This window comes from Protomyctophum parallelum (genome assembly GCF_964188405.1).
Source record: "Protomyctophum parallelum genome assembly, chromosome: 2".
In the NCBI taxonomy this organism is placed as follows: Eukaryota; Metazoa; Chordata; class Actinopteri; order Myctophiformes; family Myctophidae; genus Protomyctophum; species Protomyctophum parallelum.
In genome coordinates this window covers 17,311,930-17,339,152 of record NC_139699.1, presented here as the reverse complement: position 1 = coordinate 17,339,152, position 27,223 = coordinate 17,311,930, and the positions used below count along the sequence as shown (strand labels likewise).

The window sequence follows — 27,223 nt, the reverse complement described above, 5'->3', positions numbered from 1 at the left end:
TTTAATGGTTTAATTGACAGGTAATGGTGTTATTTTATCATGCTGTTATAGAGTATATCATAGGAATATATATATATACATTATGGAATTTCAGCTTGGTTTTGGTAGTCTAGTTTACGTCACAAATAACTGGTCAACACAGCAGCGAAAGTGAATGGCGTGAGGGAGAGGTCAGGGAATGCCCACATATATATGGATTTATTTGGGCCGGGTAGGGTGATAAAAACAATAGACATTTTTGAGGGGTATAATGTTTGTGTTTAGTTCAATGTTTGTTTTAAAAACGCCATTGACAATGAAGGGAACATTTACATCATCTTGTCCCTAACACAAACATTAAATGCCATAACTTTGAATGGACAGGTATCAGTCAAAAGGGAGACATTAACTTTGAATGGACAGGTATCAGTCAAAAGGGAGACATTAACTTTGAATGGACAGGTATCAGTCAAAAGGGAGACATTAACTTTGAATGGACAGGTATCAGTCAAAAGGGAGACATTAACTTTGCATGGACAGGGAAAAGGGAGACATCGAACAGGAAGGACAGGCGGGGTAGGATCAACATATCGTTAGTCCATTTTGGAGGTTTTGGATTTTTTTGGCATAAATCAGTGCTATTGAACACCCTTTACGTCTGTGTGTTGTTTCATAAATCAGTGCTATTGAACACCCTTTACGTCTGTGTGTTTCATAAATCAGTGCTATTGAACACCCTTTACGTCTGTGTGTTGTTTCATAAATCAGTGCTATTGAACACCCTTTACGTCTGTGTGTTGTTTCATAAATCAGTGCTATTGAACACCCTTTACGTCTGTGTGTTGTATCATAAATCAGTGCTATTGAACACCCTTTATGTCTGTGTGTTTTTTCGAAAATATTGAACCGATGGAAAGTAGTAAAAAGTGCTTTGGACAAAACCACTTAACTCCATTGGACCCACAAACTGTCTGCTAAACCAACTAACTCCACCACCTCTCCCCCTGTCATGGAAGTCATTGACAATATATAAAGTCACAACACCAACTTTGATGAGGCTGTATTGCTTTGTTTTCAAAATATACGATTTTCTTAATTTCCCGAAAGATGTATATTTTTCATTTCCTGAAAAATGAACATTTTGGAGTTAGGTGGTTTCCTCCCGACAGCAGAGATATGGAATGTCAGAACAGGTCAACTCCATGGAGATCAAAGGTGGCTGTGGTCTGGATGGCACGCTTCCCCTCTCTTAGTTAGCCGCACATTTTAATTGTATTCTGCTCATATTATTTCGTATCGTCACTTGGTTGAATTAAAGAAGAGGCACTCCCAAATGATTGATAAGCTAATAAGACTGTATTGAAGAAACTATACCTTATTATGAGCTTGGCCGCTCTCCTGTGTTGACGTTTATAAGAAGGATATTTAAGTTCAGTTTTACCTTAAAGCCTGTGAATGAAGACAGATACTTTGGTTCATTGAACTGTACTTTACCTGTAACCTCACCTTAACTGCTCTCCTCCCAACTAGCACTGTACTTTACCTGTAACCTCACCTTGAAAAACAATTGATTCATGAACAATGGTTTATATTTCATACTATCTTTCTCTATCATCAAGAGAAAGGCTGTAGTTTATTTTATATTGGAATCTCCATCGATGATATTGTTGCTAGGCAGACTGTCCATAGCCCACCTCTGAGACTCAGGGTAAGTATTGTGCACAATATAATATCTAATAATGAGCATCAGTGAGAACCAATAATACAAAGATTTGGTTAAACATGGGTGATGTGCTCCTTTCATGTAAACTTTAAATAATGTCATTACATGTTCAGTTCTGTTGAATTGATGAAGGACCACAGTGGTAACAAGCCATATAGGCTTTCTTGGGTTTTAAATCCTCTTTAGCAGACCTTGTATAATGAACTGTACTTTCCTGTGCTTTCTTTTCTTCAAAATGTTAAAGTGTTCAATCAATCAAAGAACTATAATGAAGTGAAACAATGTCAAGACAATTTATTCATCACTTCATCCCAATTTCAAGAATTTGTAGATCCATTGTTATTACCACCTTCCCATCACCTTGTAGGCTACTTAATATATACATTCACAATCAAATCAAATCTATAATTTAATACTTATTCAAAGACTGCACATGAAGTTTTTGAGTATGTAATGGTAAGAGTAAAACATGTGTCTGTAGGATACTGACCTCTAGTGGAGAGAATTTGAAGATCACAAGGCACAAATAATTGTCAGTGATGCACAACAATGAACAAGTCGTTCAAGTGGTTATCTTTAATTTTCTCAATGTTTTAGGCTTAATCAGGGCCTATACCAAATTAACTTAAAGGAAGCTAAATATTGACCTCTAAATAGCCTCGGTACCCAGGCTTGAGTGATACTACACTGGCTACAGCAGTGTGTGTGTGTGTGTGTGTGTGTGTGTGTGTGTGTGTGTGTGTGTGTGTGTGTGTGTGTGTGTGTGTGTGTGTGTGTGTGTGTGTGTGTGTGTGTGTGTGCAGGTCTGCAGGTCTGCAGGTCTACTAGGCCCACTGCTATACCCACTTATATTACTGTAGTGCATTTTCATGTTTGAATTTCTCTTCTGTTCTACATCTGAATATTTTGGTTTCTTACTTAGGCCTTATTTCTACTTTTCTGTTTGCCATATCTTGGTTTGATGCAAGCAAACTAGTCGTGACCCAACCAATTATAATTAATAGTTTCATTAGTTTTATAGTACTCTATGCCATTGAACAGGTTGTGAATTGCATCTACCCAGTGATCATTTGTGTTTACAATAGAGTAAAGATATTAAAGAGAACCGCCATGGTTCAGAAAAGAAGAAAATAAGCTCCAGCAAACAACAGCTTATCATATTAGCATAATGTCTTGTTCAACAATATAATCTCTACAGATCAACACATTTATGATTTCTGAATCAAATACAATTGAGACTTTAAGGAGAGAGTGCCACAATTTTTGTATTTTTCCAGTTTTTCATGTGTCTATGAGGTGACTGCTGTTTAGTTATTGTATATTTATAATTATGGTTAAAACATTGAGAGCCTCTGCTCTGCTGTCTGCACTGCAGGTTCAGGTTCAGGTTTATTTGTCATGTGTATAGATACAGAGTATAAATACAATAAAAAGTATTTTGCTCAGAGCACTCTCAGTCTTACATACACAGGACATAAACAAACATCTATAGTGCAAGAAAAAGACAAAGAAATAGGAAAAGATTAAGTGCAAGTGACAAAACAGTGCAATACAGTTCAAGGTCAGCTGTTCAGCAGCCTGACAGCCTGGGGGTAGAAACTGTTACTGAGACGGGTGGTGCGAGATTTGATGCTCTGGTAGCGGTTTTTTGGAAGGGAGTGGTTTGAACAGGGTATTTGCGGGATGGCTGGTGTCTTCCATGATGTTATGGGCTTTTTTCATACAACGAGTGGTGTAGATGTTATGGAGACTGGGTAATTCTGTGCTGCCGATGATTGCAGACATGAGTGACGCTGTGTTGAGGCCGGGTAGCTGTGTAAAGCCTGCCATGCCATGCACAGCTGTCTGTCTGTCTGTCTGTCTGTCTGTCTGTCTGTCTGTCTGTCTGTCTGTCTGTCTGTCTCTCGCTCTCTTTTGGGGGGCTGGGTAGCTCAAAATTACACCAAAATACCCCCAATATTTTTGCTGTAAAGCTGACTATTAGTGGCTTTACTCTTTATGTATTGCTCATCTCTCTTACTGTGATTTTATAATTAGAGCACATTGTGAAATATTTTGCTGTAAAACTGCATTAGTGCACTACTGTCTGTCTGCCTGCCTTCCTCTCTCTTTTGGGGGGGCTGGGTAGCCCAACATTACATAGAAATTAAAACAAATTTTCCCATTTTTTTCCGGCCCGCGCAACCGCACCGTGCAGCCCAAAGGGGCCCTGAAATGTTATCTAGCCCGGGGGCCCTTCCCTTGGGGGGGTAAATCCGGCCCTGGGTTGACAGTACTTCATTAGACACCCTGGAGTCGTTTTTATGTGCAATGGTGTATTAACTTTGTATTTAGGGTTTCTTCCTGGAGGCTGAACCCTTGACAGTCAAACGGGGCCAATGAAATAAACAGTAATATAGTGAGTGACAGCACACTAGATTAACTCACCTCTGGGTTTTAGGACTAGGCCTGCAAACTGTACTCCATCTCTCTTGCCCACACATGCACATGCAGTATGCATGAGTGCATGCACAAACGCACGCACACGTCCCCCCTCCCCCTCTCTCTCTCTTTCTCTCTTTTTATCTCTCTCTCACCAATCATCAAGTATATGCGTCTGCCATCCAGTCATTATTTCTATTTAAGATCATGTGTCTAGAAATGCTTGTAGAGATGGAGTATAGAGATGGGCAATCAGCTCACTCTGAGCTGATTGGGTGTTCTGTATAATGTTTTCCTTTGGTTCCGTTATTCTTTTTCATACACCATGTGTGCGTGGACCGGTGCACAAAGATTCTAATATGACACCACTGCCACCTGTGCTGGGTAGTCAGAGGGGCATCACAAACGTACCGTAGGCCTGTGTGATAGATGGTGTTGGTGTAGGTACATTACATTATGACATTTATGAGACTAGCTGTTTGAGGAGGGTTAAGTCATGACATGCTGTTGCCTAAGGGGTTCATATGATTTATTGTTACAATGGTCATTCATTCTAACTGGGGCTAAAGCTATAAATATTAATTTAAATTATATCTTGTTTGTTTGATGACAGATAAGGTGAGGCAAACGAAGACACTCTAAAAATATCCTATTGTGTTACATGATACTGTATATGATACTGTATAAGTCAAGTGACCTCATTTCATGAAAAAAAGTTTAACTCCATTTATAGATGTCAAGGAAAGCATTGCTGCGACCTGTGACCTTCCATTCTTTTAAACACACAGATCCGGCTTAAAGTAGTGCATTCTCCTTAGCATTCTCCTAGCTCTGGTCCTTAGCCCTAATGCTAATTCTGCCCTGCAGATATCATTAGGGCTATGGACCAGAGCAAATTCTCCTTGTGCAACATGACAATATAACGGTAAGAAAGATGAAAAAATATTGAAAAGACAGATAAACTGAGAAGCAGCATTTCAGACCAAGTCTTTAAAATATATATATATATATATATATATATATATATATATATATATATACGCACACACACACACACGCACACACACACACACACACGGGATATATGTATACGAATGAATGTTTGTATGATGTATGCATGTATTAAAAAAAAAAGAACAATACAAATACATAGGCCTACAGTAGCATAGCCTACACCAAACCGGGCAAACCGTAATGTGATGATGAAGGAAGGCAGTGCGCACACTGGTCCATAGCTCCAAGAACTAGACATGTTATTGGTAACAAGACAACATTTTGGGTCTTGAAGACACAAACGGGTTGAAACATTGTTAACAGTAGAATGTCTTCTGGGAGCTATAGACCAGTGCAGTGTGCGTAGCTGCCTTCCTTCCATCATTGTACGTATTTTTGTTCAGCTCCCGTAGATGTGCATGCTTCCCCCTTGGACTTTATCCATAATAACAATTATCTCATTATGCCTATTTAGTTTAAAGAGACGTGCATTATTTTTATGTGCATTGCTTACATTATGACATGGGGGTGACCCATGTAAATGATTTGTAAGCGATTCCTAACATGAATGCCTGTCGAGTTCCCCTGGCTGGCATCCTAGCAACATACCATTAGTGACATGGTTAACATTGTGACCACATGAGATAATCAGTGCGACTTAGCTGAGCATGCTACAGTATGTGCTACAGTATGTGCATGCAAACATCTTTGTCAAGCAGAAAGCCACAGGTGGTGCAAATCCTGTTTACATGCCTGATTAATAGGACCGAGAGACAGACGAGTCAGCATTGGCAAACTATATTCATAGGCGCTTCTCCTTTTGCATATATTTCCTCCATTATTAGCTTGACCTGCTCCAAGAGTGGATTTGCATTATGTATGCATTTGCATTTATTTTGACCTTTCACCTTTGAGTACAATTTAAAATATTAAAATGTAAGAAACAAAAAGTTAAAAAGGTATTTTTTGATTGACAATTTAGGGACCGCGTGGCATCTTCCCTGCCTATTGGGTGTAAGGTTAACATTGTAGAAACAAACTCTGTTTAAGGGGATGTTAAAGGGCAGAAGACACTGTAAAAACATAGCATGTAATGCTGGGGCCCTTTATGACAGCAATATGTAGGTCCCTCTGTGGGACATATTCCTTCAGTCATGGCATAGCCATTCCTCTGCAGCCGCATTTAGAAAACCTATCTCATGGTTACCTCATGCATCTTGTGACAGTATGACAGGGTTGTCCACTACCCATACATCATCTAAAGAACAGGTAGGCCAAAATATAATGCTTCTAATACGGACACAAATGGTGTCCGTATTATAAATAAAACCATGCGGTACCTGCTCCATGTTTTCAAGTGGTGGTGATCAAGTTTTCTCCACTGACATAATGATGAGTGAAACTATTGATGAAACCACTGCAGAAGTCTCAATACACACTTGCACACGGGTTCCTTGTTTGGAAATATGAAGCAATCTACAATTAGATTAGATATGCAGTTGCAATGGAGACTGCTGCTGAACAATAGCAATATGCATGACAGGACTTCAACAATTAATACTAGTGAATACTAGTACACATTTTTGCTATCATTGCCGAGACATTTGGAGTGATGGCACTGAGATAACCCAAAACAAGCACGCCAGGAGCCCTGTGTTCTGGTGTCTGAGGTGATGAAAGCTGAATTAGTAGTGAGTTGTGGTAGCGGTGCCGTCATGCACATGCCTGTCCCCATCGAAGCATTGAAAGGGTGACATCACCATCAATAATGAAACCATCGATGACCAGGGGAGGGCTATGACATATAAAAAGGAAGGAGACTTTCTCAAAGTGCTCACACTTAAAGTCTGATCAACAAGACTTACTCCATTTCTACATCTACAAGCGACATTATTCTCAACTAAATCTGGTAAGAATACTGTAGCCCGTATTGCTTTGTGTGTGGAAATCTTTGTAAATACACATAGTTTGATAAGATTTACTGGGATATATATATATTTTTTTTAATAATTAATTTCTAACATCCTCCTTCATTTTGCAGCTGATCAAGATGTTTTGTGCAAGATATTTGAGCACAGTCCTTTTTATAGTCTTCCTGTCCAGTTTCCTGCACATGGAGGCAAAACCAGTGAGGTAAATTCCCTTTTAAATTTGGAAAAAACATATCATATAGTAGGGCCTACAGTAAAATACTCTGATGATTTGCCCATTTGTACATTCTCAGAGTTACATTTATATGAATGATTTTCAAGTGTAACCTTATCATTATCTTCAGTCATGTTGTATAGTAGTATATTGAGTATGACATGTTTTGTTTGTTCCGCTGTGTGTAATTAAGTGTTTTGTCTACTTGGCTTACAGGAAGAGGTCAATCAGTGAGGTGCAGCTGATGCACAATGTTCGGGAACACAAGCAAGTGGGAGAAAGACAAGAGTGGCTTCAGGAAAAGTTAAAGGACATAACTGTCACACACGTTAAATCACAACAACCAAGGAAGATCAGAGACCTGTCTCCCTGTCATCGTTCTGGACCTGACATTAACCCATTCTGACCTGAGATCAGATTCATAAGAGGTTTCCACTGGACACACACTGGTCTGATTAACCCATTCTGACCTGAGATCAGATTCTAAAATTGTCAGTCGTTCTTCGATTTTTCAAAGAAATAGCAGACCTACAAGCTCGTAGCGCGCCACTCGGTGGCGCGCTATGAGCTTGTAGATCTGCTATTTTTCAATAGCTAAAGCATAACATGATGCTAACACCAAAATGGGTTCCCGTTCAGAATGGTTGAACATATAGCTCTGGTCCATATCGACCAGAGCTATAGGTTGAACAAAACCACGGTTATCTGGTAAATAAATGATAAATGGTGCATTTATACAGCGCCTTTATCCAAGGCGCTTTACATAGATTGTGCATTACATTCACACATTCACACACACACATTCACACACCGATTGCGGCGGAAGCCATGCAAGGTACCAACCAGCACATCGGGAGCAATTTGGGGTTCAGTGTCTTGCCCAAGGACACTTCGACATGTAGACAGGAGGAGGAGCCGGGATTGGAACCGCCGACCCATGGATCATATGACGACCTGCTCTACCTCCTGAGCCACAGTCGCCCCATATTCCCACATCACCCCACTACAGTCGCCACATAATTGCATTCTGCAATTATGTCTTACAAGAAAAGCTGCTAACAAACCTGACTGTGATGAGATGAGCTGTTTGTCTTCATGCATTGAATATTTCTTTGTCTCGTTTTTGTCAATGTATTTATTTATGTATTTATTAACATTTTTATAAATGTTCTAGTGTTTATTTTATACATTTGACAATTTAACTTTTAAGTAAAAGTTTACATTGTTGTTTGGTCTATAAGTAGCTATACCTTCTGCTCTTTTGCACTAGCTACAGATAAGGGCCCGCTAAGTCACGTCATCGTGTTTGTGTCCACTATTATATATTTCTGGGTCTTTTTTCTTCCTTTTTGTAAGTATCCCCCCTCATGTTGTACTGTATAATGTTTTGAAATAAGGACCAATTTTAGTCTTACAGTAAATGTGCCTGTTCTTCTGTTCTTCACTTGTACATAATCTTTGCATTATTGTTTAATACTGCAATTTAAAAAGGAACAAATAAACTCTTATTTTTAATTACAGCATCGATACTTTTAATTTATATACCAATATTAATAGTACATTTTACTGAATAATTTAATCAGTATTTCATTTTACATATTGCAAACAATTTCAAACATAAACACAAAACACACAAAAAAAGCCCACAGCAGGTGATCACCGATGCATTATAGGCTATGGTAATAATATTGTTGTTGTTATTATTATTATTATTACCCTTATTATAATATTATTATTAATATTATTATTATTATTTTTTTTTAATATAAATAACTTGGGAAAAGCATTATAAACAGGTTATAAAGGGAGCAGCCAATCTCAAAAGAAGGAGTAGAAGAAGAAAGGAAGCCATGGCGTTCTGCACCAAAATAGCAGATCTACAAGTTCACAAGGGACTAAATTATTTTCGTTCCTATGCCACCAAAAGGTGGAATACCAATAGTCATACAAAGACATGCAAATCCATTGACTCCTTCAAAACTGCTCTCAAAGGGCACTATAATATAGTGCCCTTTTACAGTTTCGAAAATGGACAGCTGCAATTCGAAACTGTAAAATTTGAATATTTTCCCCTCACCCTTTTTTACCTCCTCTATGATGATTTTCCTGTTTTTGGCTATATAGAAGTGTATATTTGTACAAAAATGTTATGATGAATTGAACATGGTGTCGGCACAGACGCACAGTTAACAGTTTTGTATTGAGTTGTAACCTCGCCTCACCCTCGGCAGGCTTTCCACCCCCCCGGAGGAAAATTGAGTTGTGCTTGAAATGTACCAGTGGCGTGCAGCCGTGCACAGATAGACACTAGGGGGTGCTGGAGCACCCCCTGCCCTTTTGGCAATTTTGCTCTTAAAAAAATTAATAATAATCTTAATTTGTAGTGTGTGGACCATGGTGACATTGATCAAATCTTGATAAAAAACGCTTCTACTATATTATTTAGGCCCCCACAATCTAAAGCTATGTTTCTATGTCAGTGGTTCTTCGATAAAAAAAATAGCAGACCTACAAGCTCGTAGCGCGCCACTCGGTGGCGCGCTATGAGCTTGTAGATCTGCTATTTTTCAATAGCTAAAGCACCAAAATGTGCTGCACAAGGTGCCCTTTATTTCACTTGAGCACCTGCCCCTCTAAATGTCTGTGCACGCCACTGCCAGACTTTCCACCACCAGGAGGAAAATTGAGTTGTGCTTGAAAATAAATGTACTGTAATTCTTCAAACTGTTAATAAAGTTACAATGCCATGTAAACACATCGATGCAACCATCGCGAGATAAGCAGAGAGTACCAGCTGCAGCTATACAAACACTAATGTCCTTTTGTGGACAGATCTAAAAGGAACGGGCCGTCCTGCCGTACACTGTACTCCAATAAGGTGTTTACACACTTTATATTCCTCCCGTTGCATTTATTTTAGCGTAAGTTATTGTACCGTTTCCTTGAATGTTACTTTTGTTTAGACGTCAGTGTTCGCTAGCCTATAGCTAACACTATAGCCGACTGTTTAAGTGTTTATAGCAGGTTGTTTATTAATATCAACGTGAGTTTTGTTTGTGTTATGATGTGAGTTGTGGCTGTTGTGTGGTCTATAATAAATAACGGTACATGTTAGAACGGACAACTGACTGCCCGCGTACAGTTTTGTAACGAAGCTCTTCAGCCGTCATCGTTAACATGAGTCAGACTGCAACATAAGGTTATGAACCGTTATGATGTTACTGTAGCTATGGTTGACTTTAACAACATAAGGTTATGAACCGTTATGATGTTACTGTAGCTATAGGTTGACTTTAACAACATAAGGTTATGAACCGTTATGATGTTACTGTAGCTATGGTTGACTTTAACAACATAAGGTTATGAACCGTTATGATGTTACTGTAGCTAGGTTGACTTTAACAACATAAGGTTATGAACCGTTATGATGTCACTGTAGCTAGGTTGACTTTAACAACATAAGGTTATGAACCGTTATGATGTTACTGTAGCTATAGGTTGACTTTAACAACATAAGGTTATGAACCGTTATGATGTTACTGTAGCTAGGTTGACTTTAACAACATAAGGTTATGAACCGTTATGATGTTACTGTAGCTATGGTTGACTTTAACAACATAAGGTTATGAACCGTTATGATGTTACTGTAGCTATAGGTTGACTTTAACAACATAAGGTTATGAACCGTTATGATGTTACTGTAGCTATAGGTTAACATAAGGTTATGAACCGTTATGATGTTACTGTAGCTAGGTTGACTTTAACAACATAAGGTTATGAACCGTTATGATGTTACTGTAGCTATGGTTGACTTTAACAACATAAGGTTATGAACCGTTATGATGTTACTGTAGCTATAGGTTGACTTTAACAACATAAGGTTATGAACCGTTATGATGTTACTGTAGCTAGGTTGACTTTAACAAATGAACCGTTATGATGTTACTGTAGCTAGGTTGACTTTAACAAATGAACCGTTATGATGTTACTGTAGCTAGGTTGACTTTAACAACATAAGGTTATGAACCGTTATGATGTTACTGTAGCTAGGTTGACTTTAACAAATGAACCGTTATGATGTTACTGTAGCTAGGTTGACTTTAACAAATGAACCGTTATGATGTTACTGTAGCTAGGTTGACTTTAACAAATTAACCGTTATGATGTTACTGTAGCTAGGTTGACTTTAACAAATGAACCGTTATGATGTTACTGTAGCTAGGTTGACTTTAACAAATGAACCGTTATGATGTTACTGTAGCTAGGTTGACTTTAACAAATGAACCGTTATGATGTTACTGTAGCTATAGGTTGACTTTAACAACATAAGGTTATGAACCGTTATGATGTTACTGTAGCTAGGTTGACTTTAACAACATAAGGTTATGAACCGTTATGATGTTACTGTAGCTATGGTTGACTTTAACAACATAAGGTTATGAACCGTTATGATGTTACTGTAGCTATAGGTTGACTTTAACAACATAAGGTTATGAACCGTTATGATGTTACTGTAGCTATGGTTGACTTTAACAACATAAGGTTATGAACCGTTATGATGTTACTGTAGCTATGGTTGACTTTAACAACATAAGGTTATGAACCGTTATGATGTTACTGTAGCTATAGGTTGACTTTAACAACATAAGGTTATGAACCGTTATGATGTTACTGTAGCTATAGGTTGACTTTAACAACATAAGGTTATGAACCGTTATGATGTTACTGTAGCTATAGGTTGACTTTAACAACATAAGGTTATGAACCGTTATGATGTTACTGTAGCTATAGGTTGACTTTAACAACATAAGGTTATGAACCGTTATGATGTTACTGTAGCTAGGTTGACTTTAACGACGCTTAGCCTAGCTCTGCCCCATAGTCCTAATGCCCTTTGCTGCCGTTGTAATGAAGGCATTAGAGCTATGGACCAGAGCTACGCTGCCTTTAATAGCCCTTAACGTTCATTGCGTTTTAGTTAAGTAAACTCTAAGCAGTTATAACTGCTCTTTGGATGTTCTCTATTATTTATGTTTGCTAGTCAAGTAGTCAACCCATATGGTTGTCGTTTATATTTTAATTCATTATTGAAATTGATTCCTGCATTCAAGCTTTTATACAAGTTAAATCAAAGTACGGGCTACCAATACAACAGTATTGGTACCAGCCCCTTTCGGGAAACAATTGTTTACCTTTTCTGTATTTGGGGAGACCGACGTCCCAAATACCAAAAAGGTAAACAATGGTGCCCAAAGGTTCTACAGTATTGGCAAAATATGAACATATATATATAAATAAGAAGCTAAAGTAAATGTACTCATTGTAAAGAATGCCCATTTTATACATGGGCTATTAAAAATAGCTAATTTACAAACTCCCAATGCTTTAGATGGAGACACATTGTGGATTATGTGGAATTTTGTAGACCTGCCACTGTATTGCCAATTTGGTCAATCTAGGCTACATCGCAAAGTAATTGAAGTTGTCAAATAAATAGAGTGGAATAAAAAGTACATTTGCCTAGTCTGAGATGTAGTCGAGTAGAAGTAAAAATATATATCAAGAAATGGCAATGCTACTAAAAATAAGTGCTTTGAACGTTTTGACCAAAGTTTAGTACTTGAGTTAAGGGCCATTCACGCTGAGCAGCACTATGACGATAAATAACTATAAAAATGTAATTAAAAAAATCATTCTAAATCAAGTGGATGGCAGAGGTCACACCAGCTTTATAAAAAATACAATGGTGAACAATGTAGTTATAGTTTAATCGTTATAGTGCTCAGTGTGAATGGTGCTTAATCCATTCTGGGTTGTTTTAAGCATTTATGTTATACTTTAGCCATTGAAAAATAGCAGATCTACAAGCTCATAGCGCGGCACTTGGTCTGCAATGTTTTTAAAACCCGTGAAAATGTGTTGCGTAAATCTTTGAATATATATTCTTTCAGAGTGAACGTTTTTAACTCAAATCGTTGCTTCTGGTGGGTCCCTGGAACAACATAAAAGAATATATATTCAAAGATTTGTGCCACATTTTCACAAATTTTCAAAAATAGCAGACCTACAAGCTCGTGGCGCGCTATTCAATAGCTTTTTCAATAGCTAAAGTATAACATAATGCTTAGTTAAAACACCAAAAGGGGTTCCCGTACAGAATGGGTTAATCATTATAGTGCTCAGTGTGAATGGTGCTTAAATATTCTTTACATCACTGCTTGTGGATGATGAAGGTTAAATATTCTTTACTGTGGATGTTGCTGGTATAGATGATGAAAGTTAAATATTCTCTACATCACTGCTTGTGGATGATGAAGGTTAAATATTCTTTACTGTGGATGTTGCTGGTATAGATGATGAAAGTTAAATATTCTCTACATCACTGCTTGTGGATGATGAAGGTTAAATATTCTTTACTGTGGATGTTGCTGGTAGATGAAGGTTAAATATTCTCTACATCACTGCTTGTGGATGTTGCTGGTAGATGATGAAGGGTGAACGATCCAGACTGGACTGATGGCAGCACGTCTACGGTCATATGATAGCAACTCCAGTGACACTGAGAACTGGACGACTGAACACACAACAACAACCAGCCGACCTCGCAAACTCTGCAGGCATTCAAGGTGAGCCAATCCAACACATGATCTCCCTGCAGATGGCTTGGACTAGTAGTATAACTATTAAGTAGTAACCATTGAACCAACAGAAATAAATACATTATGTACGTTTACAATAGAGTTGTTCCGATACCGATACTGGTATCGGGTACTCGGCCGATACTAGCCTAAAGTACTCGTACTCGAGTATCTGAACCGGGCCCGATACTTTGAGACGAGTACTACAACATTCAATTGACACTGGCTGAACGCTCAATGCAACGGGAGCAAGTCTGACCCAACACGGCAGCAAAATGAACGGCTGATCTACAAGCATAAATGACAACTGTAGACGGGAGGTGGTAAAATAAGTGGTTACTCAACAAAAATAAAAAGTACTCTTATCGGTACTCGGTATCGGCGAGTACTTAAAAGAAAGTACTCGTACTCGTACTTGGTCTGAAAAAAATGGTATCGGGACATCTCTAGTTTACAACATTGTGACTGATAACTAGGAAGCACAAGGGTATTTTGATCTGCTGCTAACCAGTGATTCTGCTGTCGGTCAAGATGTCTGTTTGGGTTCAGATAACTTGTGACCTTGGCATTCGTTTTGGACTGTATTGCCTTGTTTTATGGTCCAAATTAATCTCAGGTTAATCAAATAATTGATAATGAATGTTAACCCATTAAAACCGGGAACGCTTCCGTGTCATTTTAGATTTTAAAATGTCGCTTTGTACATCTGCTATTTCTTTTTTTTTTTAAGATATGTTTTGGGGGCTTTTTCTGCCTTTATTGATAGGATGAAAGTAGATGAAAGTAGTCTGACAGGGTTTGGGGAGAGAGATGGGGGAAGACACGCGGCAAAGGCCTTCGGGATCGGGAGTCGAACCCGCGGCAGACCGTCAGGCTGGCTCAGCAGCCTAGGTGCCCAGACGGTTGAGCTAACCGTCAGGCTGGCTCAGCAGCCTCTAGAGGCCCAGACGGTTGAGCTAACCGTCAGGCTGGCTTAGCAGCCTCTAGAGGCCCAGACGGTTGAGCTAACCGTCAGGCTGGCTCAGCAGCCTCTAGAGGCCCAGACGGTTGAGCTAACCGTCAGGCTGGCTCGGCAGCCTAGGTGTCCAGACGGTTGAGCTAACCGTCAGGCTGGCTCAGCAGCCTAGGTGCCCAGACGGTTGAGCTAACCGTCCGGGCCTACATCTGCTATTGTTGAACTTTTTTGATGAATTAATCTTGAAAGTGCTACTACTACTGATTTAGAAAGGCATTTCTAGAATCGGCCTCAGGTCTTAATGGGTTCATTGATGAAAATAATTATTTGTAGAACGAATGTGAAACATTTAGAACCGAACATGCCGCAGGAATGTTGCTAAAGTACACTTACAATTTACATTTCAGTGTTGAACCTGTATCTTTACACAAACTGTTTGGCACTGGCAATTTGTGGAGAATTGGGCTGATATCAACAGATGCTTCTTTTTACTGGTTTGGTTTTGGAGGCAGCTCAATGCACCAACACACAGAATACCTGATGAAATGGGCTTTGTTCACCTGCATATATAAAGGCATTATTAAGTCTTAGGGCTCCATTAAGCAGTTCAAATAATATTACTAATCATATTACAGTTTTATGAGCTGGGGGCGTGCAGTATGTCATATTGCAATTTTGGGCATGTTAAGAAGCGCTTTCGACACCCCGTGGATTGCGCAAAACGGCCTTGAATTAGTCATGGGTGTGTTTAAGGAGTGTTTGAGACGTACCCAATCAACATGTCCGTACTATTCTCTTTACCAGTCAGCTGAATGCAGCTGGAATGCGCACTTTGGGGATCGTCGGTATTACATTTCTTCAGGCTGGCACCACAGAAGACATGACATGACTTGGTCACATTTGGGTTAATTATTCCTATTGCACTGCATGCTGTCACCTTTATGCCTCAAAATAATTAGTTTCTATTGAAAAACACCAGTAAAATAACGTTTATTATATTTTATTTCATTCAAGTCATGATGAAGGAATGAGTTGAATGCTGCTGCTTAATGCTGTGCCTGTGGCCCCGATGGTATATGGTCTTCGCTCTTAGCATTTTATTGAAGAAGACTTGAATCGGGTGTGATACAGCATATGAAAGCAAACTTCCCACGGATTATGGAGATGTTTTTATTTATTTTTAAGGTTGAGAAATGAAAGAATTATGGCCGTTTCTAATCTCAACATTTTACAAAAAAAAGACAAAAGAGGCTGTTGCCATGTCTCATAGAAACAAGTAAATAGGTCTATAAAAATAAGCGCATATAACAGGGGTCTGTAACCTATTTTAAATGAAGTGCCATGTTTTTATTTTCTAGATAGTGAGTCTGCCATTTCCAGATTAATTTTAATGACACCACATTAAAATAAAAAAACATATTTTGATTGTCCACAAATATAAAGTTCTTCCTTCTTTTTAAATATGTTCTTGCACATTGTTATAATGATCATTATATATATCCCCCTGCAGTCAGAGTTCATAGTTTTAATGAATGAATGTGATGCATTGTGAGCTGGTATAGATCTGCTATTTTCAAAAGTAATCTTGGAAATTTTTAATTAAATTTTTGGATTAGCCGTCCTTAGTTGGGCAAATGCATTCATCTGGGGATCCTTGACATGGGAATGTGCTGTGTGAGGATCACTGGTTTAAACAACATTAGGAGAAAAGCCCAAATAACCACTTTTTAAACAAGAAAAGCAACCACAACTAGTAGGCTACAACTACCAATATTTACAAGCAACTTTACAGAAAAAGAAGCCGCTTATAATAAACAGACATGGCAACACTCCAGCAGCCTCCCAGAGCCGCTCAAGTGTAAAATCAAACAGTGCTTTTTGCGTTTATGAGGTCGTCAGACCCACGTCTAATCGTTATGCGCTGAGTGTTTTTAGGTCAAGGGGCTTAATAGCAAATTGCGCAAAGCGAAAATAATTAACATATGGACACTCCCACAATGCTAAAATATTCAGGAACGCCGTATGCCATATGTGTGTGCGTTCAACACGGGCCGATATGCCTTTCATTATATGATTGTGCGCAGAGCGAGGGCAATTTATGTATTACCCCATTGTAAAACGGATCTTCAAAATGGCACCCTTAGGGCTGTATTTTGCGTGTCTTAAGTACCAGGTCTTATTCCCTAACTTGAGTAAACTAAAGACCTGGAGGCGTGATCAATGCTCTTTGGCCACTCAGAATAGCCAAATGGCATTGATCACGCCTCCAGGTCTTTAGTTTACTCAAGTTAGGGAATAAGACCTGGTACTTAAGACACACAAAATACAGCCCTTAGTGTCATAGGCACATCTTAAGTTGCTGGGTTGAAAACACATGAAGAGTTTTCAGCCCACATGCATTCTCACATAGTGCCGTATTTATTAGGAGCAAAAACAAACATTGTTTTGGGCCACAGGGACCGCTGTAATGCATGTAACCCGAGAACCGTTTGCCCCACCGTCTTCACATTCGACACACGGGTTCCACACCCCCACAGGGAGTGCAGTGCCAGGTATCGAGTCGGTCGATGAGGTGGCAGCGGTGGTCCATTCTCGGTGGAAGAAAGCCATAGCAAGCCAAGCAAGGATACAAGTCCAACCCAATGGTGCCTCGAAAGCAGACTTTAAACAGATGATGGTCAATGTAATAGAGGGTATGAGCGTGACATCATCGTACCTGGAAGTTATGCGGGAGCGCCCACTGAGTGGCAAAAAACTACTTTCTGGCCTCGACAGGCACATTCATTCAAACAGAAAAGTCCTGTCTGATTGCATTAGACCATATATGTCAAACTCAAGGCCCGGGGGCCAAATCAGGCCCGTGAATGAATTATCTTCGGCCCGCGGGATGATATTTAATTAGTATTAGAACTGGCCCTCTGGTATATGGCACGGACCACCATAATACTACAAGTCCCACAATGCACTGCGAGTGCATTGTCCCGTATCGAGGGCCCACAAGTGCAAGCATGCGTCTTCTCTTCACTATTGATCAGCAGTGAAAGTTTATCACTTGTGGTCAACTTTCAGCTATACCCCTCTACACAAAAATCCACCTCGACTTGTACCAATTTCTTTATTTTGGCCCACTGTGTATTTGAGTTTGACATCCCTGCATTAGACGATGTTAAGATCACCAACATTGCAGCTGTACGAAAAGCTTGAATTATCCTCCTTTCTATCTGCAAAGTTTTTGTTTAATAAAAATCCACCATAGAAACGTTATGAGCTACTTTCTGTCAAGAAATGCCCTGCATTTGATAATTTTTCCAAGTGTCAGAGTTTGGAAGTGCTTGTTTTCAATAACACAACATTTTGCTGCCTTCTGCATTATGTGACATTTAGCACCAGGTGGTACGCAGGACGGTTGAGTGATTTCCAACGAGCGCTTCCGAACTCCAACACTCCATGCTGCTCAATGTTCTGCCACTCAGTCTAGATGAAGGGGGGGCGTGTCCTGATGGGAAAATCATGCATGTGCATACTCTCTATTGCATCAATCAGCACGGTTGATGTCACAAATTGACTAAACATTTGACAATGGAATATTCAGTCACACTTGTGGGAGGAGATGAAGTTTGCACACCGGTCTTGAGCTCCAAACGTTTTGTTTAATATTGAGTATGTCGTGCTATGTGGTGCATTCTTCTCCTCCACAGTGCTCAGGCCTGTTAATATTGACTATGTCCTGCTCTGTGGTGCATTCTTCTCCTCCACAGTGCTCAGGCCTGTTAATATTGACTATGTCCTGCTCTGTGGTGCATTCTTCTCCTCCACAGTGCTCAGGCCCGCGGTGCATCTCGAGTGGAGGAAGACCAGGAGAAGATGAGCCTGCATGGTGGGGCCAGCGGGGGCTGTGACCGCTCACGTGATCGCCGGCGCTCCGGTGACCGTTCCCGGGACTCCTCGCACGAAAGGGAAGGCCAGCTCACCCCCTGCATTCGGAATGTCATCTCACCCACCCGCCAACACAACAGCGGTGAGGAAAGTGTGCTGGATGAATGTTACTGATCGATAGACATAAGACATGTAAGATGACGATGATTCCTGCCCATTAGCCTATCATAGAAACGACAGAACCTTTCTTATAGAGGGTATGCAGTATGCACATGCTTAAAGTGAATGGCACATCGAGTGGCAAAGCAACATGCAAAGTGAGTTTAACGTTGTTTAATGCAATCAGACAGGACTTTTCTGTTTGGATGTATGGGCTGTCAAGGCCAGAAAGTAGTTTTTGCCACTCATTAGGCATTCCTGCATAACTTCCTGGTTTGATGATGATGTCACGCGCATACCCTCTATAAGCACAATATGAAAGAGCTTTTTAACTTAACATCGAAACCATTAGTCTTTTCATTCGACCATTAGCCGTCAAATTCTTTCTGCATTTTTGCGAAATGTCACACACGGTAGTAAGAAATAGGATGAGTTATGTGTTTCACTACATTGGCTGTACACTCCCAATCTTCCGCTGTAGTCTGAAAACACACATCTTCAGACTCCACCATGGCCCGTAGCACTTGCCCTAGCCTAGCCCTTTAGATAGCACTTTATGTAGACTCAGATAGTATTTTAGACAGACTTATAGCTCGTTACGTAGACAGCACTAGAATTGCATCTTATGTAGTCATAGCACTTTATAGTACACATATATTGTATGTACACACATATACTATATTGTATGATATATAATATATATAGTATAGTATGTATAGTTGACATAGATACTCCACTATTACGTTCTTAGTTTATACACGATTCATGATAACTACTTTTTATATATGTGATGTATGACATGCTTTTGTTTTTGCTTAACCCATTCTGACCTGAGATCAGATTCTAAAAAATGTCTTCTACATCCTGACAGTTTTCATTCTGACCCGAGTTCAGATTCAAAAAATGTCTTCTATGTCAGTCGTTCTTCGATCTTTCAAAAATAGCAGACCTACAAGCTCGTAGCGCACCACTCGGTGGCGCGCTATGAGCTTGTAGATCTGCTATTTTTAAATAGCTAAAGCACGACATGATGCTAACACCAAAATGGGTGCCCGCCCAAAATGGGTTAAATGTAAGTCGCTCTGGATCAAGAGCGTCTGCTAAATGCCTAAATTGTAAATGTTTCTTCCGTAACCTAGTGGTTGTTGCTTGTTTTGTGTCCAGACCGTGACAGCGGCCCACCGTCCCGGCCTAGCAGCCCGCGGCCTCAGAGGGTCTCGCCCAGCGGATCCAGCAGCAGCGGAGGAGTGGTCAGTAGTCGGAACAGCAGCCTGTCCAGTTCAGAGGGGGGCACCGCCTTCAAGAGCTTAGGGGTCGGAGAGATGGTTTTTGTATACGAGAACGCTAAGGACGGAGGAGGAGGAGGAGGAGGAGGGAGTGCTGTCGGTGGAACCCGGAGCGTTAGGACGTCGGAGAGGGTCACCCTCATTGTCGACAACACGCGCTTTGTGGTAGACCCTTCCATCTTCACCGCGCAACCCAACACTATGCTGGGGAGGTACGCTGCATTGCAATTATTTTGTCATTAACATTCATCTATAGCGGAAGAAAATGCAGAATATAATATGACATAAATTATACTGTTAGCCTGCTTTACCTTTTAACAGAATGTTTGGATCTGGAAGAGAACATAATTTCACACGGCCCAATGAGAAAGGGGAATATGAGGTCGCAGAGGGCATCAGCTCCACGGTTTTCCGTGCCATTTTGGTCAGTCTCCCACACACAATATTGTCTTCCTTCTTTCTATCTTTTTTTACCACGGATCATTATTTATGTACAATAAGGCACTCAAGATCAGAGTGCATGTTGTCAATCTTAGGCGTGTGCATAAGCTGCTAAGCAAGAGGGCCCATTATAACATGATTTAAGCGCTATTTTCCTTTGTTTTGGGGGGAAACATTTTTTCTAAATAGCCGGTCTACAGTCTGATAATGTCTTCATTCACGTTTTTAATGTTTGTCACTATTTTGGCATGTCATTTTTGCCTATAATAACATGCCCAAAATAGAGCGTCGCAGTCCTGCCCCCTTTCATGACGACGCCAGGCCCAGGAAATGAATCCCAAAGCATTTTTCCCATAGGCATTTCAAAACGTATTTATTTAAAGACCTTTTAAGAGTCCTACGAAGCCAACTCTTGTCGTGACAAATCATGACAACACACACAATATTTTGGACCAAACAAATAATTACAAAGAAGAAAAACAACAAAAAGTGTTGCAACCTGCCGTTTTTTTCTACTTTCTAATTCTTTGTTTGGCCCGAAAAATTGTGTTTGTTGTCATGATTTGTCACGACAAGAGTTGGCATGGTCCACGGCGTAAACGTCTTTAAATAAATACTTTCTGAAATGCCTATGAGGAAAATGAACGGGGATTTCTTTTCCGGGTCTCTCGAGGGGGCTCTATAGTGAGGCCAGAGTAAAAATGGTGCAATAATCAGCACAGGGCATAAAAGGATGCGCTACTGCAATGCAATGCGTTTTCCATTAAAGTACTGTGTATACACAGTCTGCACACTCGCAATACCTCAGCACATATACACTTATACTGTATTATGCAATTTAAAAGGCAATGCATGTCAATGAACTGTTACAATATCCAGTGTTCAGCTGAACTGTGCTTTAATTCTTATTCAGTTCAGTGAATTTGAACAGGACTTTATCACAATTATCACAACAAAATGTCAACTTTATGTCAAGGTTGTATCAATCTAGGACATTTGGTGAAATAACAACATTAGTGCTGCTCACAGATTCATGAGAAATTAAGGTTGTATTAACGAACCACTGGCATACTCAATTTGTCTTTTATTTTTGAGCGGTGCACAACGTTCTTTTAAATGGCTCTGTATGCCTGTCTGTTTAGAGTAGGACCCCATTGACCCTGACCATTCACACTAAGCACTCACCCATTGACCACTGCAACACACACACACACACACACACACACACACACACACACACACACACACACACACACACACACACACACACACACACACACACACACACACACACACACACACACACACACACACACACACACAGCTCAGTTCAGACATGTCTGATTTTGTATAAATAAACCTTAATGATTGATTATGTCAGAACTCTTAAAAGGAAATTAAGATGAAAATGATGTTGTACAAAATGAATACTAGCAGATTGGAAGCTAATGCAGGTTTAAGCTAACAATGTCATATTTATACTTTTGAGTCATTTTGTCAACAACTTTGTCAACAATTGGCAGGATTACTACAAATCTGGTATGATCCGCTGCCCTGATGGAATCTCCATACCGGAGTTGCGGGAGGCATGTGACTATCTGTGCATCTCATTTGACTACAGCACCATCAAGTGTAGAGACCTTAGTAAGTATCCCTTCTGCATCACACAATGTTTTCAATGAACGGCATGTGTCATTTTATTCAACAACATTTCCTTATGAATCAACAGTTGTTTTCTGCCCCGCAATGGCACAAAGTTCTCTGTCGTACTTCAACGGCTCTGCACAACGGTAGCTTTGCGCCGGTAGTCAAAACTAAAAGCGAGTGACGGCGAGACTAAATTAACACAACAAAGTCGACGGTGGCCCAGGCGGTGGTGTAACCGTCTGGGCACCCGACTGGTAATCCAGTAGCAGTGTGCCGCGGGTTCGACTCCCGAGCCCGACACGGCCTTTACTGCATGTCATCCCCCCCCCATCTCTCTCCCGTTTCCTGTCAGCCTACTTGTCTGTCCCTTCAAAAACCAATAAAAGGTGTAAGCCGCAAAAAAATATCTTTAAAAAAAAATACAATGTCGACGGTATCAATGAAGTGGAGAGATCTACTTTTTATTAACCCATTTAGGCCTAAGGCAGATTCTAAAAACGCCTCTAAATCCTGACCTAAGGTTTCTGAAAAACTTCAAATATTTATATAGCAGCATCAAAAAATGTACATTTTTGAATACTGTACATACTGTACAGAACCCAAATATGGGTTCCCGGCCTGAGGGGGTAAGATACCAAAAGGGGTTCCCGCCCAGAATGGGTTTTAAATCCCTTATTGGCCTAGAGAAAGTTTACAGCCTCCTCCTCCACACTGGCCTTTAATAATAATAAAAAGGCAGCCCAAGTGGCCGGTGGCTTTATAGGTACAGTAGGTTGCTCAGATCTGGACTGGACACGACAGCGTTGTATTTATTTATGTTCTGGACTCGGCGGACTCCATATACAGTAGCTGTACAGTAGGTAGACCTGCAGATTCATGCGTGCAGATCACGATGCGTTGTTACATTTATAATTAAGCCTACAACAATTTATTTGTATTGTTAAATGTTGCTTTTTTTGTTTGTCTTTTAAAAGGAGCATTCATAAATGTATACCATTCATCTACCAACGTTAATTATGTATACGTGCAACGGTGCATATTACATTTGGGGTATTAAAAATAATAATATCAACAACAGTTAATTAACCGGATAATGCTATCGGCTACCCGGCTGGAAAATTAACCGTTAACCGACACATCCCTAATTCATAGTGGCGTCCTTCCTGATATATAATCTGTTCTTTTATCAGGTGCCCTGATGCATGAACTGTCTAACGATGGTGCACGGCAGCAGTTTGAGTTCTACCTGGAAGAGATGGTTCTGCCTCTGATGGTGGCTAGTGCCCAGAATGGAGAGAGGGAGTGTCACATAGTGGTGCTCACTGACGATGACGTGGTGGACTGGGATGAAGAGTATCCCCCACAGATGGGCGAAGAGTACTCACAGAGTAAGCATGTTTTCTTTTTTTTATAATTATTTTAGCCCACGATTTTGTAACCCATTTTTCACCCATGTGTCAATTATCTAATGTGATCCTGGGCTCTACACACCCTCCGCCAACCTGGGGAGAGCAACGGACTTGAACTCATGCTTCCTTCATGCCTGAGTGTCCAAGTTGCTCCTTTACACCTGACAGGGGGGAGTTTCCCTGGTTGGACGTAGCGCGTGGAAGGAACACGTTATTCCAACCAGTTTTACTGCATGTTTTTTGTGAGGGTACCTACTACCTACCCTAGGGGACACGGGGAGAACATGAAGCATGTTTTCAGTTTGATATACAATCTGTATATGCTGACAACGAATAGCAAGTTTTAATGTCCTGTTGCACCTTTTTTCTTCTTTTTGCAGTCATATACAGCACAAAATTGTACAGGTTTTTCAAGTATATTGAAAATCGTGACGTTGCCAAATCAGTCTTGAAGGAGAGGGGACTGAAGAAAATTAGATTGGGCATTGAAGGTGAGTTGCACCGTTAAATAACCATATACTTTTATGATCCTAGGATAGAGTCGGCTTACTTTATGTAGTTTCTGTTGAAAAGTTAAACGCCTGGAAGATCCATCAGCCACCCTTTATACTGCCCCCCTCCAATGTTTCTTTAAAAACGGGGATTATTTTCCAAATCAATCTGTGCTTTCAATTTGATCAAAACACAACAATTATGCAACTTTGACTGAAAGGAAGTACTTACGTTTTGGAAGTAAAGTTTAGCATTGGTTAAACATGCACTACCAGTAACCTACCTGGTATGGAGACTTCATATCGATTGTCATGTCCTTGTTTACATGATCTAAAATAACTATTCACTCAACTAGACTCCTACAGTGTGGTGGTCACATCATCACACAGTGGATATTGTTCACACATCGTATCAGAGTTGTTTTCGTCGACTAAAATTAAGACGAAAAATGTTCGTCGACTACCTTTTTCCACTGACGGAAACTAAATAAAAACTAAGCTATGATGACTAAAACTAAGACTAAATATACTGACAATTTCGTCAACAAATAAAAATTAGGCTAAAATGTTAGGAAGGGACTAGTGGACAAGAGATCCAGTACAAGTGATTTTACAATTAGTTGCATGCTGAAAGTAGCCGATCTACAAGCTCACAACGCGTCGCGTTGTGAGCTTGTAGATCGGCTATTTTCAGCAAGTGTAAAAACAGTCATTACGACGGCATCAAGGCCCGCCAAAATACATTTTAGTCGACTAAATCAACTGTGGATTTAGTTGACTAAAATCTTATGATATCGACTGAAACTAGACTTAACACTAAAGCATTCCAGGTGACTGAAACTAAAATGAAAGCTATTCAAAAGACTATACAACTAAAACTAAAATAGAAGTTTGCTGCCAAAAACAACACTGCATGGTCTGTCCTCTCCGCAGGCTACCCCACCTACAAAGAGAAGGTGAAAAAGCGCCCCGGCGGTCGTCCGGAGGTCATCTATAACTACGTCCAGAGGCCCTTCATTCGCATGTCCTGGGAGAAGGAGGAGGGCAAGAGTCGCCACGTGGACTTCCAGTGCGTCAAGTCCAAGTCCATCACCAACCTGGCGGCGGCGGCGGCGGACATCCCCCAAGACCAGCTGGTGGCGATGCACCCCCCCGGGCCCCAGGTGGACGAACTGGACATCATCCTCCCCAACCAACCCACGGCTGGGGGTCACTACACTGACCCTGACTCCCCCGCCCCCCTTTGAGAACAGACTGAAGGCTTGATCTAGCTCTGGTCCATAGCTCTGATGCTCTGGTCCATAGCTCTGATGCGTTTCATTTAGAGCTATGTTACTCTCAACTTCCGCCGCTCGCGTGAATGCAGACCAGCCTCTCCTCTTTAGCGTGAATAAAAAGAACGTTTTTGCTACTCACCAAAACAAAGGCGGGTTGTGTCAGAAAGCCTACTTTCCTTAGTGGACGCACTCTGAGCCCCCCCCCCCCCCCCCCCCACCACACGTATAAACGGTACTTTTTGGCCAGAAAATGATTTTTCTTCACCGGAGGAAAAATATTCTCTATGAGGCAGTTCTCTGGGCAATATCGGTAGAGGGCGCAGCGGAGTAACTAAAAGTTTTTTTTTCTTTTTTCGGTGGAAACAAAATCCCCTTTTGGCCAAAAAGTACCGTTTATACGTGTGGTGGGGGGCTCAGAGTGCGTCCACTAAGGAAAGTAGGCTTTCTAATGACACAACTCGCCTTTGTTTTGGTGAGTAGCAAAAACGTTCTTTTTATTTACGCTAAAGAGGAGAGGCTGGTCTGCATTCATGCGAGCGACGGAAGTCGAGAGTAACATATGCAACGCATTAGAGCTATCGACCAGACCATTAGAGCTATGGACCAGAGCTAGATCCATTCAAAGTTGAGCGTGGTTGTCGTGCGCAGATCTACACATTTGCAACATGCAATGTTGGGAGTCTGTAGATCAGTTCTATTTCTGCCACGCAACTTAAGTATAGATCAGGCTTTACTGTTTCAATGCCTCTGCCCCTTTACTTTAGCCCTTATACCCCCCAGCATGCTGCAGCATGGAGCGCCAGGGGCAGCATAACCATATTGCCTTGACACCTCCTTTTGCAGCCTTATTATCAACAACCTGGTCAAAGTGCACAGAATAATGAGGGACACAAGACTTGGAAAGGAAGATTTCTCTCCGTTTTCCCTTTTTTTTTTTTTTTTACTTGACCAAAGGGATTTATTTTTCTGTTCGTTATTTGAATTAAACTGAAAAAAACCCCACAATGTATTAACCCATTTAGGCCTGAGGCCGATTCTAAAAACGCCTCTAAATCCTGACCTAAGTTTTTTTGAAAAACTTCAAATATTTATATAGCAGCATTTTTACGTTTTTGAATACTGTACATACTGTACAGAACCCAAAAATGGGTTCCCGGCCTGAGGGTGTAAAACACCAAAAGGGGTTCCCGCCCAGAATGGGTTAATAATAATATTATTATTATTATTAACGAAGGTTATTGTAAATTATTTGGTGCGTTTGGGCTGTGCACTCTTTGTGGTGTCACACTGTCTATTCTCCTTGGTTTTTATTTACCGTGACTGGACATGGATTGTGGGAGGTCTAAATAGTGAATTGTGAACATCAGAGATTTCTGGCCATAAGAGTAAAGCCTCTCAACATTCAGTGTCGTGATTTCCAATCAAACTCCCCTGATATTAATTTGTAACGGGAGATAGTCATTTGCCGGGTCTGATGCAGTTTTAAGTACTTCAGGAGAAAACAGGATGTTGTGGTCAGAATGGCTTGAAATCAGGTTGAAATGAGAAAATCCTAAAATAAAGAGACAGAAATGATGGCCTCTTGTGGATTTGTTCATCATTAATCTAAAACCTATTTTCAGTTAATTTACATAAAAACTATATCAGAAGTTTCCCCACTGCTTGCAATAACGGTAGCTTTAAAGGTCAAGCTCTGTGACCTAGTGCTCTGATCACTAGATGTGAAGGGTATGTATAATGCCATGTACTGTATGTTTCTGCTAAGGTGTAGTGCATTCTAGTT

The 27,223-nt window shown here is 40.4% G+C and overlaps 1 protein-coding gene across 2 annotated transcripts; it reads left to right on the top strand.

The window, feature by feature from the left end:
* Positions 1 to 10,049: 10,049 nt before the first annotated feature.
* Positions 10,050 to 27,003, top strand: btbd10b (BTB (POZ) domain containing 10b). Of its 2 annotated transcripts, none has more exons than XM_083791876.1 (9): positions 10,050 to 10,182; positions 13,746 to 13,887; positions 18,673 to 18,872; positions 20,054 to 20,387; positions 20,497 to 20,599; positions 22,140 to 22,260; positions 23,454 to 23,651; positions 24,053 to 24,163; positions 25,097 to 27,003. In XM_083791876.1, the coding sequence occupies exons 2-9, from the start codon at positions 13,778 to 13,780 to the stop codon at positions 25,408 to 25,410; spliced, it is 1,491 nt and encodes a 496-aa protein (XP_083648002.1). In that variant the 5' UTR covers positions 10,050 to 10,182; positions 13,746 to 13,777; the 3' UTR covers positions 25,411 to 27,003. The 2 variants fall into 2 exon arrangements, with proteins under 2 accessions (XP_083648002.1, XP_083648003.1); XM_083791877.1 differs by having other exon boundaries at positions 10,055 to 10,139.
* The last annotated feature ends 220 nt before the right edge of the window (positions 27,004 to 27,223 follow it).

Excerpts from the sequence above, each read along its gene's own strand:
- btbd10b (XM_083791876.1), top strand. The coding sequence starts at position 13,778 with ATGGCAGCACGTCTACGGTCATATGATAGCAACTCCAGTGACACTGAG. Across the intron at positions 13,888-18,672 it reads AAACTCTGCAGGCATTCAAG|TGCTCAGGCCCGCGGTGCAT; the intron begins GTGAGCCAATCC and ends TCTCCTCCACAG. Across the intron at positions 22,261-23,453 it reads CATCAAGTGTAGAGACCTTA|GTGCCCTGATGCATGAACTG; the intron begins GTAAGTATCCCT and ends TTCTTTTATCAG.